Source organism: Microcaecilia unicolor, chromosome 4, assembly GCF_901765095.1.
Source record: "Microcaecilia unicolor chromosome 4, aMicUni1.1, whole genome shotgun sequence".
In the NCBI taxonomy this organism is placed as follows: domain Eukaryota; kingdom Metazoa; phylum Chordata; class Amphibia; order Gymnophiona; family Siphonopidae; genus Microcaecilia; species Microcaecilia unicolor.
Genome location: NC_044034.1, coordinates 279,356,951 through 279,377,593, shown reverse-complemented (window position 1 = coordinate 279,377,593; position 20,643 = coordinate 279,356,951). Strand labels below are relative to the sequence as shown.

General features: G+C 42.5%; 1 protein-coding gene across 1 annotated transcript in view; it reads left to right on the top strand.

The window, feature by feature from the left end:
- CLCN4 (chloride voltage-gated channel 4) overlaps positions 1-20,643 on the top strand; it is a 105,069-nt gene that overhangs the window by 71,761 nt on the left and 12,665 nt on the right. The window contains exons 10-11 of the mRNA XM_030201614.1: positions 7,953-8,351; positions 13,515-13,731. Coding sequence (XP_030057474.1) covers positions 7,953-8,351; positions 13,515-13,731 — 616 coding nt within the window. The remainder of the gene's footprint in view (positions 1-7,952; positions 8,352-13,514; positions 13,732-20,643) is intronic.

Here is a 20,643-nt window from a genome sequence, read left to right as displayed (position 1 = left end):
TGTTTGCCAGAGGGATTAAATACTTATTTCCCTCTGCAGAATGCAAATAAATTCATATACTTTCCACAATGTGATTTTCCGGATTTAATTTGTGATGTGCTATCTCTCACTGTTACCAATAACCTACCCTTCAATTATGGGCTGCTCATGTCTTTGTCAGTGGGCAAACTTACAAAATCAGCAAGGGATCAAATACTTATTTCCACCACTGTATGTTAAACAGCAGAATTGAGTATTATTTCACTGTAACGCCTATTAGTTTAAGGTACCATGATTTATGTAATAAGCTGTGACGCATGCACATGCTTGCAAAATACCTCACTGTTACGTAAATTGAATAATGCAGCTTGTATTGAACTTCACAAGTTGCTTCGTCTCATTTGCTGCACCAGAGTCACTAGTGGGGTTTTGTAAAAGGAGCCCACACTGTCTTAGATAAACACTCCACTTCTTTTTTCAGTGCTCACAATATATCTCTGTCTAAACAGAATGATAGCGCACCCTTCATTTAGGACATCTGTGTTGTACCCCCAACATTATTCACCCATATTGCTGTCAAACAAAGATTACACCCTAATGCACAATTATGAACATGACTGTAGGGTTTCTGGCAAAAACTACAGTAGTTATGCTCATTGTAGAACTTTTTGACATCAGCTGTGCTGTAAAAATGGCCATCATGTAGCAACATGAAAACGGGGAAATGGATTAGTGGGTTGTTTTAAAGTGCCTCAGGAGTTTGTATAAAGCACAATTTTACTCCTTTTGTGAAACATTTTTGAAAATTCTGCTTGTAGTGTTTTTGTACAGGGAGGGAGAGAGAGCCCAAGGACAGACCCGATGGCAGTTGCGCAGAATTCCTCCAGTAATAATAATATTTACCCCAAATTTTGTTCAGATGTTGCCGATTCACTGAGCATGACCTGTTTTATGCATAGAACACCCTGACTTGCTATTCAGCACTGTCTAGTAGCATTGTGTCCAGGGATGGACTGACAGTGCTCTGGGCCCTTGGTTAGTAAGGGTCATTGGGTTCTTCCCAGGCACTGCCTGTGGCCCCCCAGTCGCTCCCCCCCAGTTGCTCCCACTGCCCCACACACTAGTGTGCCCTCCACGGTCCTACCTAAAAGACCCTGGTGGTCTCTTTGGGGGCAGGAAAGATCCCCTCTCCTGCCTGCTGCTGTGCCTGACACTGGGCCGCTGTGTTTTCAAAATGGCTGCTGAGACTTCTCACAAGATAGCTGCAGGGAAGTCTTGGCAGTCATTTTGAAAATGCAGCAGCACTGGGCAGAGTAGCCCTTTCAGGTGGGACTGGGGGGAGGGGGAGAGCCTATGGGCCCTTGGGCTCTGCCAGTTTTCCTATATGGTCAGTCCACCCTGGTTGTGTCTCTGAGTTTTGCCAATAACAAGAGTGCTGTGAGGCTGCCTGCAAAATATGGGTTATTACCTGTGTTATCCAAGTGTGTTAAATACATCCTTTTTGTTTTTATCAATGATTTGACTAAATGGTATAAATTTTAAAACCCCTTGTTTCTTATTATGAGGAGAAGAAGGGCCAGATTCAGTAAATGGCACCAAAAATTAGGCACTGGGAACAATCCATGATCTGCGCTATTCTATAAAGACTGCTCTGGGCTGAGTGCTCTTTAGAGGATAACACTTAGTATGGATTGCCATGCCCAGTGTTGGGCGAGAAGGCTAACACTGACTGAAACCTGGTGTAAACCCTGGCACAAAGGTTGAGCTTTCAACCTCCAAATTCATTAAGACTGTGCATAAATTTCTGGAATGCTCCTGCCCATCCCAGGGCTAAGCCCCCTTTTGGTTTTGCACGAGAAGATTTGGGCATGGTCCTTTACAGAATTGTACATAGGCAGCTGTTCATGCAACTCCAAATTATTGTCAATTAACACCAGTAATTGCTTGTTAGGAGCAAATTATTGACTGTTAATGGCTTGTTAAGTAAGGGGCCCTTTTACTAAGCTGTGGTAGCATTCTTGGCGCACGCTAAAAATAAGCATACGCTAAATGCTAGAGATACCCATATATTCCTAGGGGCATCTCTAGCGTTTAGCATACGCTAATCGTTAGTTAAAAATTCTACTGTGGCTTAGTCAAACACCCCATAATTTAGTTACGCACACAACTGAGGATTGTACCCAAATTTGGGCGGCCTTTATAGAATCTGGGGTGAAACCTTCATTTCTCTCTTTAGCAACTGTTGTTTAGCAACTATTGTTACACTGTTAACAAAATTGTAAGTTTGATGTTAAACTGTACCTACTGTACACCATCTTGGGTGATTCTCTTCATAAAGACAGTTAAGTAGAGAGGTGTGGTATTAAAGACAGTTAATAAATCCAAATCCAAATAAATAAAACCTGCTCTAAGAAGCCATCAGCTTCGGTTAATCCTACCAGAACAGAAGGAATTATGGAAAAATGAAGAATATAAAAGCACCTGCATGTAATTGCTGGGTGAAACCCTGCTGCTAACCTTATCCAGAACGTTCTGGGTGCCTTTTTGACTGGCATCTTGAAGCTCCCTGAATGACGTTGTTCTGTCTAAATTAATAAAACTAAATTCTTCTGAATAAATTACCTCATTAAACTTCTCCAGTATATGATCCCACTGTGCATAGCTGATTGGTTCTGATTCTACAGAGATACTTTCAGAGCGGTCTAATGTGGTTATTTCTACTTCTCACTGAAGCGTAACTGTTATAACTATCAAATACAAGCCTTTCACATTTATCTAACAGTGTCAGTGAGCATGGATTCACTCTCTGAGAAGCTTTCACTGCATGTTCTTTTCCTGTTAGATTTGTCTCTTGGATTCTTGAGGCTGGCATTGGCGTTCAAACACTTTTCCAATCTAAAATGTATAAACAGCTAACAGACTCTCTCTTTTACTATGTGCCAACCCTTTAGAAAGCTGAACTGCCATTTCTCCAGGCTTTGTGCTAAAGCCTGGCCATCTATGAATTTATGACTTTATCTTGTTGAGCAGACTGGATGAACCATACAGGTCTTTATGTGCCATCATCTACTATGTTAGTTGTAGGTGCACCAAGAGCTGACACCTGTCCAAATGGCCAGAAGAATGATCTCTGTTGCTTACAGTCCATTGTTGGTTCATAAGTACATAAGTGTTGCTACACTGGGACAGACCAAAGGTCCATCAAGCCCAGCATCCTGTTTCCAACAGTGGCCAATCCAGGTCACAAATACCTGGCAAGATCCCCAAAAAGTTCAATATATTTTATGCTGCTTATCCCAGAAATAAGTAGTGGATTTTCCCCCAAGTCATTTTAATAGTGGTCTATGGACTTTTCCTTTAGGACTTTTCCTTTAGGTAGCTGTCCAAACCTTTTTTAAACCCCGTTAAGCTAACCGTCTTTACCACATTCTCTGGCAATGAATTCCAGAGTTTATTTACACTTTGAGTGAAAAAAAAGTTTCTCCAATTTGTTTTAAATTTACTACTTTGTAGCTTCATCGCATGCCCCTTAGTCCTAGTATTTTTGGAAAGAGTAAACAAATGATTCATGTCTATCCGTTCCACTCATTATTTTATAGACCTCTATCATATCTTCCCTCACTGTCTTTTCTCCAAGCTGAAGAGCCTTAGCCGCTTTAGCCTGTCCTCATAGGGAAATCATCCCATCCCCTTTATCATTTTCGTCGCTCTTCTCTGTACCTTTTCTAATTCCACATGTCCTCTTTTCATGGAAAATGATTCATTCCCATCTTGGAGACATTTGTTTGAATTTTGTTCCTCTTGAGATCTGTGAACTTGCATGTAGTTATGGAGATTATGCCCACAAATGTTTTCAAAATGTGAAGTTTCCTGAAGCCTGAAAAAAAAGCAACATTTGTAAAGCTGACATTGCAAAATCACACATTAAGAAATCAAATCTGTACCTACTATCATATTTTGCATAGATTTCATTTATTTGAATGACAAAACTTCATAGTGATACCCACATGTAAGCCTGATCTAGTACATAAAGTTTCAAACCTTTGCAATTCTCTGCCTTGCACTCGCTATCTCCATGTGTGATGATGCTTCATCTTTCTCTCTTTTACTATATGCCAACTCCTTTCTTGCTCATATCCCCATATCTTTTATCTTCTTAATCTTAGTTCTTCCTTTCTTCCTGTGCTTTCCATTTTATATGCACTGCAGGACACTTCATTTTATGTTTATTTCTTCTTATCTACAGTATGTGCTTTCAATTGTTTTCTATCCTTTTATCTTCCATCTTACTTCTCTTTTATTCATAGTCTACAATATTGCCTTTTTGCTTTCTGTGGCTTGCTTTGTACTTTGTAATATTGTATTATTAATATACCATATCTTTAAAAAAAATATTTCTTTTGTGCATGTCTCTTTCTTTCTTTCTTTCTTTCTTTCTTTCTTTCTTTCTTTCTTTCTTTCTTTCTTTCTTTCTTTCTTTCAACAGTTGTAACCCCTGGAGCCCTTTTTTTATGCCCTGCACCTGTTTATGCCCTGCAGGAGGCAGGTCCCAGTAAATCTTCAGGTTTGGGGAGTTTGGTTTTGTGGGAATGAGCTCTCTTGTGCCTGGAATCAGGGTTCTGGAACTTGTACCTCATTAAGTGGGGATGGCTGGTATCAAAAGAGACATTAGCTTTCTGAGCTCTGTGACAGATCCCTGAGCACCCCCAGAATTTAGAGGAGAACAGACAGTATTCAACAACAAATACATTTACGGGCATATACTTAGTAACTATACTGTACATGGTAACATAGAAAAGTATTTACAAAAAATATAATCAATCGGATAATTAAAGAAATTTAAAAAAAAAGCATTAAGATTGGTTTCAGTATGGAGGTACACTAGCCTTGCAGTACTGGCAAAGACCAAATACTCAGTTGCAAGATCTGGCAGCCAAAAAGAGGCTGACAGAAACTAGACAGTTGGAACGGAAAAGGCACAAGCTCACAGCGATCAACCTGGACCCAAACACTTAACACACTGTTCCAAAACTTACAGCCCAACCCATCTTACATACTACACACCCACTGTCCACTTGAACAGCATCCCGCCTGACCAATGATGTAAAGCTATTCGACTATGTTGTGACCTTATTTGACTGAATCTCCTAAGGTCTTAACTTGGCTCAATACTCCCACGAGAAACCTTACAGAATCTAGTGAATCTCTATTGAACTGTCAACCCCACTCGCTGTCTCTACCGAACTGTTAACCCCACTCGATACCTTGTAACCACCCCCATTGTTCCATGTAAGCCACATTGACCCTACCAGTAGGTGGGAAAATGCGGGATACAAATGCAATAAATATTGTGGAGATGTTGGGTTTTCCTAGGCCAGTGCTTCACACTCTTTTTTATGGCTGTGACCCATGATTGCAGCCAAATAAAATTGTGTGACCCCCCCCTCCGGAGTTGCAGAATAATGATGCACCTATGGAGAGTTCACCTAGGTCTGACCCTATTTAGGAAGCTCTCTCCTAGGCAGTTCCTTGAGAGCTCTAATATTAGTAATCAACGATTTACTTGAGTTGAAAGCTTTTCCCATATAGTTACTGTGTAAAATGTGCTGAAGCAACCTTTGCAGAGCACTGCATTGGACAGTAAGTCTTTCCTGGGCTGAATGGCGCCAAACAATTCCTTTCTACTCCCATTTCTGGGGAAAATTTGTACCATTTACCTTCTGTTACTGATGAAGGGTTTAGTGGAAGTGCCTCTGTGACTGCTCTGAATTCAGGCTGAGGGATGGGCTCAACTGGTTTCAGAAGAACCTTCTGGATTCAAAACAAGCAAAGGTCCCAAAAAGCAACAAGGCAAACGATCTGCAAAATCCAATATGAGAAAGAAAGCCAGCAGATCAATGTCACAACAAAAAGATTTTATTGAAGATACCGTGTATGAACAAATCGCCCGACACAGGCTGTGTTTCGCCCACCTAGGACTGCGTCAGGGGCTACAATGAACAAATCTCTCTATATAAAAGGCAACACCAACGTTCTATGAAGCCTCCAGCCGGAAGTGTGAAGGGGCGAGATATCCAGTTTCCCTATGAGTGTCTGCCCCGCCCTCTCTGTAACACAGTCAGTGAAGGAAAACAGCAGAGCACGAAATCAAATCGCTGGCTCTGTAACAGTGAAGGACTCAGAGGGGGGAGGGGAGAGAGGCCAGAGGGCAGGGACACACACACTCCCACATGCATACAGAAGAAAACATTGCTAGCCCCCGTTTCATTTGCATCAGAAACGGGGCTTTTTTACTAGTATATAATAATTATCATAGATCATAATAAATGAAATTTAGCACACATATGAGCATAAGATATCAAATATATAAATTGACAAAAAGCAATTAATAAAATATGGAATATTACTAGGTAAATGTATTTGTTGTTGAATACTATCTGTTCTCCTCTAAATTCTGGGGGTGCTCAGGGATCTGTCACAGAGCTCAGAAAGCTAATGTCTCTTTTGATACCAGCCATCCCCACTTAATGAGGTACAAATTCCAGAACCCTGATTCCAGGCACAAATACATTGCAAAACAAGCAAATACATTTCTTTTTGTTTGAAACTTGAGAGCATCTGAACTGTGGTTGAACCCCCTAGTACTCAGACCCAGATGCACAAAACTTAACGATCCAGCAATATGCTTTTTATACTGGTTTTAGGCAGTTTAGCGAGCACGGAGTTCAGTGAGACATGCACGGAAGGGTTCTGCAGGCTGTTTTCCTGTCACGGTAGCAGCTAATGAAAATTGCATGCAAAGTTATTTTAATGAGCTAATTACTATTCAAATGTGCATTTTGAGTGATGCACAGCCGTTTTCCTAGTGAATCACAGAAAGGACCACCAACCTTTACGATGAAATTTTTACGGGTGGTCAGGAGCTGCCAGAACTGCTGTTTCCTTCCCATTACCACTGAAATCGCAGCTGCCAGATGGCTGAGGAGAGCTGCCATATCTCTAGAGCCCCCTCCCCCCCCCCACACACACACTCACCAAGCATGTACGACAGTTTTTCACTCTTTCTTTCACTTCGCTTTCCCTTGCTTCCCCTCCTTGCCTGTACTGTTGCCGAGGGTTTGGTGGCGATAAAAAAAGTTTGATAACAAAAAAAGCTACATGCGTGCTTTCATACACGCAGTCTGTATGAGTTACACTACAGGTAAAGTTGAATGATAGATTATAGATTGCCAGTAGCTGGGCTTCAGTTTTGTATTTGAGTTTCTTTAGAAATTAGGAGTGAACACCATTAGGTCCTGGTGAGTTTATTCTATTTAGTTTGTGAGTTTGCTCTAGCAAGTCTTCATGATTTACACTGATTTATAAGTTCCTCTGAATCATCAGCTAGAAAGAATGGTTCTAGCATAGTTATCTCTCCCAACAGCCTCTACAGTAGTGACCGGAGCAAAGAATTAAATGAAGTGCCCCTTTTACTTCCTGGTTATCTAGAGGGCAAAGCTAGATGCCTCCATGTAGATGCTCCGAGGATGCACAGTAGGAATCTATTCTATAAGAGAACTTGGGTGCCCAGGTTCCGTGTAACCCAGTATAAGCCTGCCTAACATTTACATGGCTACAGTTATACCAGCCATGGCGTTAGCATAATTATGGGTGCTGAAATGCAGCAGGAATGCATGTAACGTACCATGCTGCACTCATAACTGGTAGCTCTTCCTATGTCCTGGCCATACATCAGTTTTTGCACATATGTGCTGTGTAAGTTAAGTGAGTATCTGCAGGCACCCTGCTACCACTTATGTGGGTAAATGCATACATAAGTGTGTATGTATTAGTATTCTAGATATTTAAATGCATAAGAGGTGTATAAATGTGGGCACCTAGCTTACAGAAATGCCCCTCAAATTGCCCAAATTTGCAGGCTTTTTGTTTGTAATATACTTGAAAAAAGGTTTGATTAGCTTTTTCTTTGACAGGTGGAGTGACCAGAATGACTGTCTCGCTGGTTGTGATCATGTTTGAGTTAACGGGAGGCTTGGAGTACATTGTACCACTAATGGCTGCTGCAGTGACCAGCAAATGGGTGGCTGATGCTTTCGGGAAAGAAGGAATTTATGAAGCACACATTCACCTAAATGGTTATCCCTTTCTTGATGTTAAAGATGAGTTCACACACAGAACCCTAGCTACGGATGTCATGAGGCCAAGACGTGGGGAGCCTCCGCTTTCAGTCCTGACTCAGGACAGCATGACAGTGGAAGACATAGAGACATTGATTAAAGAGACTGATTATAATGGCTTCCCCGTGGTGGTCTCCAAGGATTCAGAACGACTTATTGGGTTTGCCCAGAGACGAGAACTCATTCTTGCAATAAGTAAGTGGATGCTTTTTTACTGGATATTTGTAAACAGAGTACTTCTATAACAAGCTACCTAACTTGTGTAGTAGGAGTGTGCATATTACACTAATTTTATGAGGTAAAACATATATATATATATATATATATATATTCTCTTTTTTAAATTACTTATACACAATTTCACCTGCTCTCAGGCATGCACAACTTTGATGGTTTGTTTCATAAAAGAAATTTACATATGAAAACTCTGTCCCTGGGAATGTCTCTGACTAGATCATACAAACTTATGCATATATACCCCCTAATTCTATAAAAGTTGCCAAAAATTGCGTGCGCGCCCAATTTGCATGCACAATTTAATTGAATAATGAGCAATTATTGGTGGTAATTGAAATCAATACAGTGGTTCCCAAACATGATCCTCGAGGCACCCAGCCAGTCAGGTTTTTTGGATATCCACAATGAATATTCATGAGAGAGATTTGCATGCAGCAGTACATGCAGATCTCTCTCACGAATATTCATTGTGGATATCCCAAAAATCTGAATGGCTGGGGTGCCTCCAGGACCAGGTTTGGGAACCACTGAATTAATATGTACGCACATAAATTTAGGTGCTTGAAATGGTAGGGTCATAGGTCTTTTGGGGAGGAGCATGGGCATTGCTCAAAGTTACATGCACAATTGTAGAGTAATGGGGTTCCACACGTAAATTTAGGTGGAGGCATTTGCACCAAATTTTCGTTGGTGCAAACGGACGTGCCTAAATTTACGTGCGACCCTTAAGCTTAATTGCTAGTCTATAAACCACACCTAACTTTATAGAATAGCGCTTAAGCAGGGATTTTTCTGTGCCAGTTTTTTTTAGGAACGATTTATAGAATTCACCCCATAAGGCGTATGTGTATCTGTTTAAGCACCTGTACCCTGGACAATTTTATAAACTTCAATTTCTGCATGTACGATGCGCAGAAGTGTCTTACATAATTATCCCCAAAATTGGCAGGACATCTATATATCGCGCCTTAATTTCCACATGGAAATCAAAGCAAATTCTATAACAGTGAATGTAACTTAATTGGTTAACTAGCTAATCAGCACTGTCAGTTGGATGTTAACAAGCAATTAACAGCAATAATTGGCGTTAATTAAGATTTACACGCACAGCTCGCTAACTGTATTCTGTAACATGGTATGCGTAAAATTCTAAGTCACATAGTTGAAAAGGGGGCATGGCCATGGATGGGGCATGAGCATTACTAACATCTATGTGCTTTATTATAGAATACACCCTCTCTACCCGGATTCTATATAGGGCGCCTAGATTCCGTGTGGAGATACTGCGTAACTTAATTGTTGTAACAAGGTAATCAGCGTTTTTAACAGCACTTAACAAGCAATAACGAGCACTAATTGGCAATAAGTACAATTTATGCACAGAAATTGCTAAGCATATTCTATAAAGAACTGTGCCTAAATTGCAAAGCACGTAGTTCAAAATAAACGCGCATAGCTTAAAAGGGGTGTGTTTATGGGCATTTCATGGGTGTTCCAAAATTTCCACATGTAATTACAGAATACAGATCAGTGAGCCTAAATCTATGTGCACGGATTTACACCAGGATTTTTTGTGCGTAAATGGATGTAAGTAGATTTAGATGATATGGTATTGACTAAGCGTATTCTATACACCGCACCTAAATCTTATAGAATACACTTAGTTCTGTATGGAATTTTTAGGCGCTATATATAGAATCTTCCCCTCTGTGCTTAATTTAGGCATCTGGATTTGCGCCAAGTAAAACATGGTGTAAATGGCCATGACTAAATTTGATTACGTGGAGAAGCGCTCGGCTTGTTATATATACTACGCTGAAATGTAAGCCTATTCTACAAAATATTGGTATGCTTTAGAGAATACGCCTAGGCTTTTTTTTTCCGTGCAGAATTTTCAGGCGCCATATTTAGAATCTAGTCCAATATTCTTGCAACTTGGAAAAGAGGGAATCAAAAATTTCCTAAAATGTATATTTGTATTCCTATGTGTTAAATAGACTAAAATATTGTATATAGCTGGGCACTACTTTATTAATTATTTGAAAAATAAACACACACAACTTAAAAACAGAGAGCGCCTGCCTCAATGGGTAACTAGTGCAATAATGGTGATGCCCTTTCAAATATTGATACTCTGTAAATAAGGCAGGCAGCAGTATTCTGTGCTGTCTGAAGTCTAATCAATAGCACTTTTTACAGCCAACATACACAATATTACAGTAGTCCAGATTAGTAAGCACCAGTGATTTTATCAACAAGTGGTAAGCTTCAGTTGAAAAGCAATTTTTAATCCATCTTCGTTTCTGTAACATTCTAGAATTGTCATTTTTTTAAATATATTTTTATTGAAATTTTGAAATTAACAATCCAAGTATCCACTTGTATAGCATGCCTAGAGATCCGCGGCAAAATCGGCATAGATTCTATAACAATGCGCATAACTTAACAAACTAAGGGCCCTGTTTACTAAGCCGCGTTATAGGCGCGTTAGCATTTTTAATGTGCATTAACCATGTATGCGCATTAACAGTGTATGTGCCTACAATATCCCTATAGGCGCCTATATGGTTAGCGCACACGCTAATTGTAGGTGCGTTAAAAACGCTAACACTTAAAAATTTGCATCAAAAGTTTTGTGGTAAAAAATTATGGATTTTTCCTGACGTTACTAAAGTCACTCAAGAAAGAAGAAAGAAATTCCTAGATATGAGAGAAGAGACGAGGTCCATGGGTGCAACTTTCTTGCTAGCATACCCTTGTAAATGTATAGTAAAATATCTTGGAATTAAGTATGCTTTCTTTACACCAGATCAATTAAGAACTTTCATAGACCTGAAAAGGGTATCAGAGCTATAATATCAGTAAGGCTTAAAAGATAATAGGTGGGGTGGGCATGAAGCACCTTTTTTCCTTTCTTTGATCTCCCTGATTTACTTTCCACTCCCCCCAATTTTATTGGTCTAAGGAAGGGACAAAAGTGAAGTATTTTGTTTTTCCATTGATTAATCTCTGTGAAAGAGTATATGTTAAATCTTTATCTGACTTCTTTTGATTCCTGTATGACATGTAACAAGATTATTGCTTGTGTAACAGCGTTAAATGCATTAAAAAAAAATGCTAACGTGCCTTAGTAAACAGGGCCCTTAACAATCTAATGAGTTCTGATAACAGCACTTAACTAGCAATAGTGAGCACTTATTGGCACTGATTAGGATTTAGGCGCACAAGTCGCTAAGCATATTCTGTAACGATGTGTGTCAGACTTCTAACATGTGCAGGCAAAAAGGGGTGTGGTTATGGGTGGGGAAATGGGAGTTTCATGGGCATTCCAAAATTTATGCGCCTAGTTATTGAATATGGCCCACTGCGCCTAAATGTACACGCTGGGATTTATGCCACATTTTCATTGGTGTAACTGGATGCACATAGATTTAGGCACTGAAATTTCAATTCTATAATCGACATCTAAATGTAGGCATCAATTATAGAATACGTTTACTCAGCACTGATTTCAGCGCTGATTTTTTAGGTGCCATATATAGAATCTCCCCATATAGGGCTAGATTCAATATATGGCATCTGAAAATTCCACGTGAAAAAACAATACGCCTAGGTGGATTCTCTATGCCTAAAGTAGGCTTAAATTTAGAATATGTCGGGCGCCTCTCCATGCAACCAAATTTTGTTGCGGTCATTTACGCCAAGTTTTTCTTGGCGCAAATCCTGATGCCTAAATTAGATGCAGAGCAGGTGTATTCTATAACAATGCGCATAGATTTTAGAAACACCCACACCCCTCCCATTGCCATGCCCCCTTTTCAACTATGCGACTTAGAATTTACGCGCACCACGTTACAGTATTCACTTACCCAGTTATGTGTGTAACCCTTAATGCCAATTAGTGCTGGTAATTGGTTGTTAACATCCAATTAACAGTGCTGATTAGCTAGTTAACCAATTAAGTTACAAGCATTGTTATACAATATGCTTCAGTTTCCATGCGTAAATTAAGGCACAATATATAGAATTTATTTATTGCATTTGTATCCCACATTTTCCCACCGTATGGCAGGTTCAATGTGGCTTACATATTGCTGAAAAGGCGGTTACAAAATTTAGATTTGTAGAAGTCTAGTACATAATACAGAAATACAATAAATGCTTAGGTTGATATATTAGCATATTGTGAGAGTGGTTAATATTGTTTTCCATTTCTGAACTTTTCGTGATGTATGGTGGCGTGGGTTTAGGCAGATCCAGGGGGGAAAGACTTCTTGAAAAGATGTGTTTTCAGGTTTTTTCTGAATTGTAGGTAGTTTTCTGTGAGTTTCAGGTCTTTGGGTAGTGAGTTCCAAAGTTGTGTGCCTATAAATGAGAGGCTGGCTGCATATGAAGATTTGTATTTTATACCTTTGCAGTTGGGTTAGTGAAGGGTTAGGTAGGTTCTTGCTGTCCTAGTCATGTTTCTTATTGGTAGATCGATAAGTTCCGTCATGTAATCTGGTGCGAGTCCATAGATGATTCTGTAGAATTCCGGAGATAATGTCTATTCCATATAGAGGAAACAGTATTAGTATATCATAGCTTGAAAGGGTTTACTATGGGACATGTTGCGGCGTTCTGCAGTAAAATCCCAATGTGCTAGTGCAAACCTAGTGCTAAAAAAATTCCTATGTATTTCTCAGAAGGGGTATGTCTGGGGTTGAAGAATGGACATGACAGATCGAATCAGTTAGCACAGCAACATTACCGCGTGTTAACTGATTATTGCTGGATTAACTCATGAGCTCTTACCGCCTACAAAATGGGTGTCGGTAAGGGGTCATGTGCTAATTTTTGTTAATGGTCATGAGCTAATGGCCATTAATTTGGAAAATGGAAAATCAGCCATTTTCCGACTGTGCCGAAAACGGCCTTAGCGAGCAGAAAAGATCCGCTTAAGGGCATGCTGAGGCCACTTCTTACCGCAGTAAATGGCCGATATGTAGCTTTGAAAATGAGGCCTGATTTAGTGACAATAGAGGAATGGAAGTCGGGTCATCCAGGTGGTCTCCCACTAGAAAAATAAGTTGGTGTTTCTGATTTTATATAACAATTTTTGTAATCTTTTGTGTTGTGTAGAGAATGCAAGAAAAAGGCAGGATGGTGTGGTGAGCAATTCTATCCTGTACTTCACGGAAGATCAGCCAGAGCTCCCCACCAACAGCCCTCACCCGCTAAAGCTGCGGCGTATTCTCAACCTAAGCCCGTTCACAGTAACTGATCATACACCCATGGAGACCGTTGTAGACATCTTCAGGAAGCTTGGACTTCGACAGTGTCTTGTCACTCGTAGTGGGTAAGCATAACCGAAATAATTATCTCATAATGTGCAAAGTACTTTGTGCATTCCTAGTCAGAATTTGTTTTTCTTTACATGATAAGCAAAATGTTGCTGTGGTATGTGGATACATTATTATTATTACTATTATTATTTTTACATAAACTAGTTCTGCATTCATAGAAACATAGAAACATGATGGTAGTTTAGGATCAAAAAGCCCATCCAGTCTGCCCATCCTCAATAACCACTAACTCCTCCTTTTCCCACGCTTTCTTAAATTCTAAATTATCTCCACGACCGCCACCTTCACATTTACATATGAACTAAAACATCCTGAATTAGTGAATAGTTCTACAGTATGGTTCTTATTTAACTGTCCCACTGATTAGTTATACTGAAAGGGGTAATTTGATAACTGGGCATCTTTGCCAAAATTGGAAAAAGCTGTCTATTTTTAGTCTATTATATAAAGAAAACATAGGTGCCTGACTTTTTTATTTTTTTATTTATTTTTTGTATTGCATTTTTCATATTTATACAACTCCAAAATAGAGAAGATTGGAAAAAGGAAAAAAAAAATCACATTATTACAGTAATTTTAAATTATGTCATATACAGACATTAAATGAAATGAGTTAACGTGCCTGACTTTTTTAAAATGTCACCCAGAGCCAAGCCCAGTAATGTAGGAATTTACATCTGTTCTGAAGAAGGTATAAATAATTTGTCCATGTCATCCATCCATATACTTAAGTAGGTTTATAGAATATGCATATATGTTGCAGTTCTGCCTCAACTCCAGCCAAACTATATACTATCCACTTCAAAGTAGGTTCTTTCAGTGCATATACTTTCTATGCACTTCACATACACACACCCATACAATTTTATTCCATGTGAAAAACGTGGCGGGGCATAATCGAAAGGACGCCCAAGTTTTGCTGAGGATGTCCTTGCAAAACGTCCCGGCGAAGGGGCGGGGAAACCCGTATTATCGAAACAAGATGGGCGTCCATCTTTTGTTTCGATAATACGGTCGGGGACGCCCAAATCTTCATATTTAAGTTGTCCCTAGAGATAGTAGTCCCTAGCCTTGGTCATTTCTGATTTTCGGCAATAATGGACACTGAGGACGCCCATGTCAGAAATGACCAAATGCAAGCCCTGTGGTCATGGGAGGAGCCAGGATTCGTAGTGCACTGGTCCCCCTGACATGCCAGGGCACCAACCGGGCACCCTAGGGGGCACTGCAGTGGACTTCAGAAATTACTCCCAGGTACATAGCTCCCTTACCGTGTGTGCTGAGCCCCCACCCCCCCAAAACCCACTACCCCCAACTGTACACCACTACCTTAGCCCTAAGGGGTGAAGGGGGGCACCTAGATATGTGTATAGTGGGTTTGTGGTGGGTTTTGGAGGGCTCCCATTTACCACCACAAGTGAAACAGGTAGGGGGTGGATGGGCCTGGTCCGCCTGCCTGAAGTGCACTGCATCCACTAAAACTGCTCCAGGGACCTGCATACTGCTGCGATGGATCAGAGTATGACATTTCAGGCTGGCATAGAGGCTGGCACGACATTTTTAAAGTTCTTTTTTGAGGGTGGGAGGGGGTTAGTGAACACTGGGGAAGTAAGGGGAGGTGATCCCCGATTCTATCCGGTGGTCATCTGGTCAGTTCGGGCACCTTTTTGTGCCTTGGTCGTAAGAAAAACTGGACCAGGTAAAGTCGTCCAAATGCTCGTCAGGGACGCCCTTTTTTTTTTTATTATGGGTCGAGGATGCCCATGTGTTAGGCAGTTCAAGTCTTGCCTTCGCTATGCCTCCAACACGCCCCCATGACCTTTGGTCGTCCCAGAGACGGAAAGCAGTTGGGGACGCCCAAAATTGGCTTTCGATTATGCCGATTTGGATGACCCTGTGAGAAGAACGCCCATCTTCCGATTTGCGTTGAAAGATGGGCGTCCTCTTTCAAAAAGAAGCCTGATAGTGTGCAAACAAAAAAAAGCTTTGTAAAATTAACCCCCAAAGGAGATGAACGAAACAAAGTTTGAAATTTGTCACCAGCAGCACCTATTGTCAAGGCTTGAAACCTAACTGTTTCATACAGTGGTGGAAATAAGTATTTGATCCCTTGCTGATTTTGTAAGTTTGCCCACTGACAAAGACATGAGCAGCCCATAATTGAAGGGTAGGTTATTGGTAACAGTGAGAGATAGCACATCACAAATTAAATCCGGAAAATCACATTGTGGAAAGTATATGAATTTATTTGCATTCTGCAGAGGGAAATAAGTATTTGATCCCCCACCAACCAGTAAGAGATCTGGCCCCTACAGACCAGGTAGATGCTCCAAATCAACTCGTTACCTGCATGACAGACAGCTGTCGGCAATGGTCACCTGTATGAAAGACACCTGTCCACAGACTCAGTGAATCAGTCAGACTCTAACCTCTACAAAATGGCCAAGAGCAAGGAGCTGTCTAAGGATGTCAGGGACAAGATCATACACCTGCACAAGGCTGGAATGGGCTACAAAACCATCAGTAAGACGCTGGGCGAGAAGGAGACAACTGTTGGTGCCATAGTAAGAAAATGGAAGAAGTACAAAATGACTGTCAATTGACAAAGATCTGGGGCTCCATGCAAAATCTCACCTCGTGGGGTATCCTTGATCATGAGGAAGGTTAGAAATCAGCCTACAACTACAAGGGGGGAACTTGTCAATGATCTCAAGGCAGCTGGGACCACTGTCACCACGAAAACCATTGGTAACACATTACGACATAACGGATTGCAATCCTGCAGTGCCCGCAAGGTCCCCCTGCTCCGGAAGGCACATGTGACGGCCCGTCTGAAGTTTGCCAGTGAACACCTGGATGATGCCGAGAGTGATTGGGAGAAGGTGCTGTGGTCAGATGAGACAAAAATTGAGCTCTTTGGCATGAACTCAACTCGCCGTGTTTGGAGGAAGAGAAATGCTGCCTATGACCCAAAGAACACCGTCCCCACTGTCAAGCATGGAGGTGGAAATGTTATGTTTTGGGGGTGTTTCTCTGCTAAGGGCACAGGACTACTTCACCGCATCAATGGGAGAATGGATGGGGCCATGTACCGTACAATTCTGAGTGACAACCTCCTTTCCTCCGCCAGGGCCTTAAAAATGGGTCGTGGCTGGGTCTTCCAGCACGACAATGACCCAAAACATACAGCCAAGGCAACAAAGGAGTGGCTCAGGAAGAAGCACATTAGGGTCATGGAGTGGCCTAGCCAGTCACCAGACCTTAATCCCATTGAAAACTTATGGAGGGAGCTGAAGCTGCGAGTTGCCAAGCGACAGCCCAGAACTCTTAATGATTTAGAGATGATCTGCAAAGAGGAGTGGACCAAAATTCCTCCTGACATGTGTGCAAACCTCATCATCAACTACAGAAGACGTCTGACCGCTGTGCTTGCCAACAAGGGTTTTGCCACCAAGTATTAGGTCTTGTTTGCCAGAGGGATTAAATACTTATTTCCCTCTGCAGAATGCAAATAAATTCATATACTTTCCACAATGTGATTTTCCGGATTTAATTTGTGATGTGCTATCTCTCACTGTTACCAATAACCTACCCTTCAATTATGGGCTGCTCATGTCTTTGTCAGTGGGCAAACTTACAAAATCAGCAAGGGATCAAATACTTATTTCCACCACTGTAGATGTTCATAATACATTTACTTAAAATAGAGATATATAAAATAAAAAATAGAGTAAATCTGTATATGGAAGGATGCCCCTTGTGGTAGCACCATGAGACTACCGCTTGGGTTTATTGGTGCCATTTTGTGGACCGATGCCAACCTGGGCAGCGGCAGAAGGGGATTGCTTTCACCAGCGAGCCAGTACACCACTATCGTTGGCCAGCGGTAGGTTCCAGAGGAGTTGCTGAAGAGTGTGGGGGAGGGGAGGGACAGAGGAGGGGGAGGAATGTGCGGAGGAGAGGTTTTCAAGAAGGGGGTGGAAAGAATTTTGATGGTGGGAGCAGTGTGCAGAGAGGACTTTGATGGTGGGAGTGCAGCCACACCATGCCTCTTCATTTATATAGGGTTGATTCTGCACCAGGTTACTTATGGTTGCAGGTAGCATGGTTTTTCCTGCATTATCTGCAACTGCATGTAATGCAGTGCCATGTGCTCCAGTAAACATCTTTCTTGCATGCAGGTCAGGCATTAGGGGTGAGCAAACAGGGCAATTGCCCTGGGCCTCCATGTCACCGGGGACCCCAAACCTGGATAAAGTTGAAAGAGAGACAGTCTTCAAGTAAGCTTTGGGGACCCCTCCCTAGAGTCTGCCCTGGGCCCCATCATGTCTAGCACTGCGTAGTAAATGCAGGGCCAGATGCTGGACAGCCTACCCCTCCCCCCCACACACATTTACCACAGAGGCTTTGCACTTACCGCACATAAACATTTTTGTTAAACGTCTGGTAAGAGCAAAACTTACTATAGTTTAGAAAAAGGACCCATAAGTCACTGCAGGCTACATAGTAATGAGATGCAAAACATACATATGTTTGTAAAGGCTTATTACAATGTAAATTCTATCCAAACGAAAGACCAGAAGTGGGATTTTGGGTAGGAACGATCCTCAGTCACTCCTGCCCTTGCTGACACCATCACTCAAAATGCTGCCACTAGCTGTAGTCTTGAGGTACTACCGCCAGAGGGTATAAGGAAACATGACCCCTATAATCGTAATACAAGACTACCGCTAGGGGCACTATTTTGAATGATGGTGCTGGCAAAATGAGGAGCAACTGGCCAGGTTGCTACTAGACCACCAGGTAAGGGTCGGTAGACTCCTGGAGATTGGGGGGGGAGGTCCTTTGGTGGGTGAGGGTCTATTTTGGGGGATGGGTTTGATTAGAGATGGGGAGTTTTTGATTTGGAAGGCCTCTGATCAGGTGGAGAATTGTGATCGGCAGAGGGGTGCAGGTACTATTTGTGTGTGGGGGGGGGAGGGGTAGGGGGAGGATTGGACATCATCACTGCCTGGTCTTTGCAGCCCGATGCTTCCAGGCCAATGGACTAATGTTGTGTGCAAGTTGGCTCGCAGGCAGCGTTAATCATTTACCACAGGAGTCCGCAACCTGCCAAAAAGGGATACTGGCAAATGATATCAATGTTCAAAAAGGCATACCACAATGATCTAGCCTAAATGCTAGATAACGAAACTTATACCAGAACTGGACAAAACTGAATCCTCGATACTTGATTTCTTAATTTACTCTGTCACCATTGAACTTTAATGCAATACTACTTTATTTCTCATTCTGGAAATGAGCTCTCTATACCTGACTGCTTAAAGTACAACTTTAATGCAATATCACTCTGTATTTCTCATTCCGATAATGGCGATCGCCACTACGGCATAATGTAAGCCACATTGAGCCTGCAAATAGGTGGGAAAATGTGGGATATAAATGCAACAAATAAATAAATATCAGGCTCTGTGACAGCTTGGGGACACATGGAGGGGCATAATCGAAAGGGACGCCCAAGTTTTCCTGTCCCCAGACAGGGGCAGGGAAACCCGTATTATCGAAACAGGATGGGCGTCCATCTTTCGTTTCGATAATACGATCGGGGACGACCAAATCTTGAAATTTAGGTCGTCCTTAGCAGTGGCGTAGCTATGTGGGGCCTGAGGGGGCCGGGGCCCCCGCAGATTCACCCCAGGACCCCCCTCCCGGTGAACCCGCCCCCGCCGCTGCCTACCTTTACTTTTGCTGGCGGGGGATCCCACTCCCCGCCAGCCAACGTCTTCTCAGTCCTTCCTGCTCTTCAATTTGTTTGCTGACGTCCTGCACGTAATTGTACGTGCAGGACGTCAGACTCAGAGAACAGTTCTGTTCTCTGAGTCTGACGTCCTGCACGTACAACGTGCAGGATGTCAGCAAACAAATTGAAGAGCAGGAAGCGACTGAGAAGAAGACGTCGGCTGGCGGGGAGTGGGATCCCCTGCCAGCAAAAGTAAAGGTAGGCGGCGGCGGAGGCGGGTTTGCGGCGGGAGCGGGGGGCGGCAATGTCGGCGGTGGGGGGGGGGCAGCGCCGGGGGGAGGGCTAAAATGTGCCCCCTCCCCCCGGGCTCTGGACCCCTCCCCCATGGAAGGCTGGCTACGCCCCTGGTCCTTAGAGATGGTCGTCCCTAGACTTGGTCATTTCTGATTTTCGGCGATAATGGAAACCGAGGACGCCCATCTCAGAAATGACCAAATCCAAGCCATTTGGTCATGGGAGGAGCCAGCATTTGTAGTGCACTGGTCACCCTGACATACCAACCGGGCACCCTAGGGGGCACTGCAGCGGACTTCACAAATTGCTCCCAGGTGCATAGCTCCCTTACCTTGGGTGCTGAGCCCCCCAAACCCCCCCCAAACCCACTCCCCACAACTATACACCACTACCATAGCCCTTATGGGTGAAGGGGAGCACCTAGATGTGGGTACAGTGGGTTTCTGGTGAGTTTTGAAGGGCTCACATTTACCACCACAAGTGTAACAGGTGGGGGGGGGGGGGGGGGGCCTGGGTCCGCCTGCCTGAAGTGCACTGCACCCACTAAAACTGCTCCAGGGACCTGCATACTGCTGTCATGGAGCTGGGTATGACATTTGAGGCTGGCATAGAGGCTGGCAAAAAATATTTTTAAAAGTTTTGTTTTGATGGTGGGAGTGGGTTATTGACCACTAGGGGAGTAAGGGGAGGTCATCCCTGATTCCCTCCGGTGGTCATCTAGTCAGTTCAGGCACCTTTTCACGGCTTGGTCGTAAGAAAAAAAGGACCAAGTAAAGTCGCCCAAGTGCTCGTCAGGGACATAGTAACATAGAGGGGCATAATCGAACGAAAACGTCTATCTCCATGGGCGTTTATCTCCGAGAACGGGTCC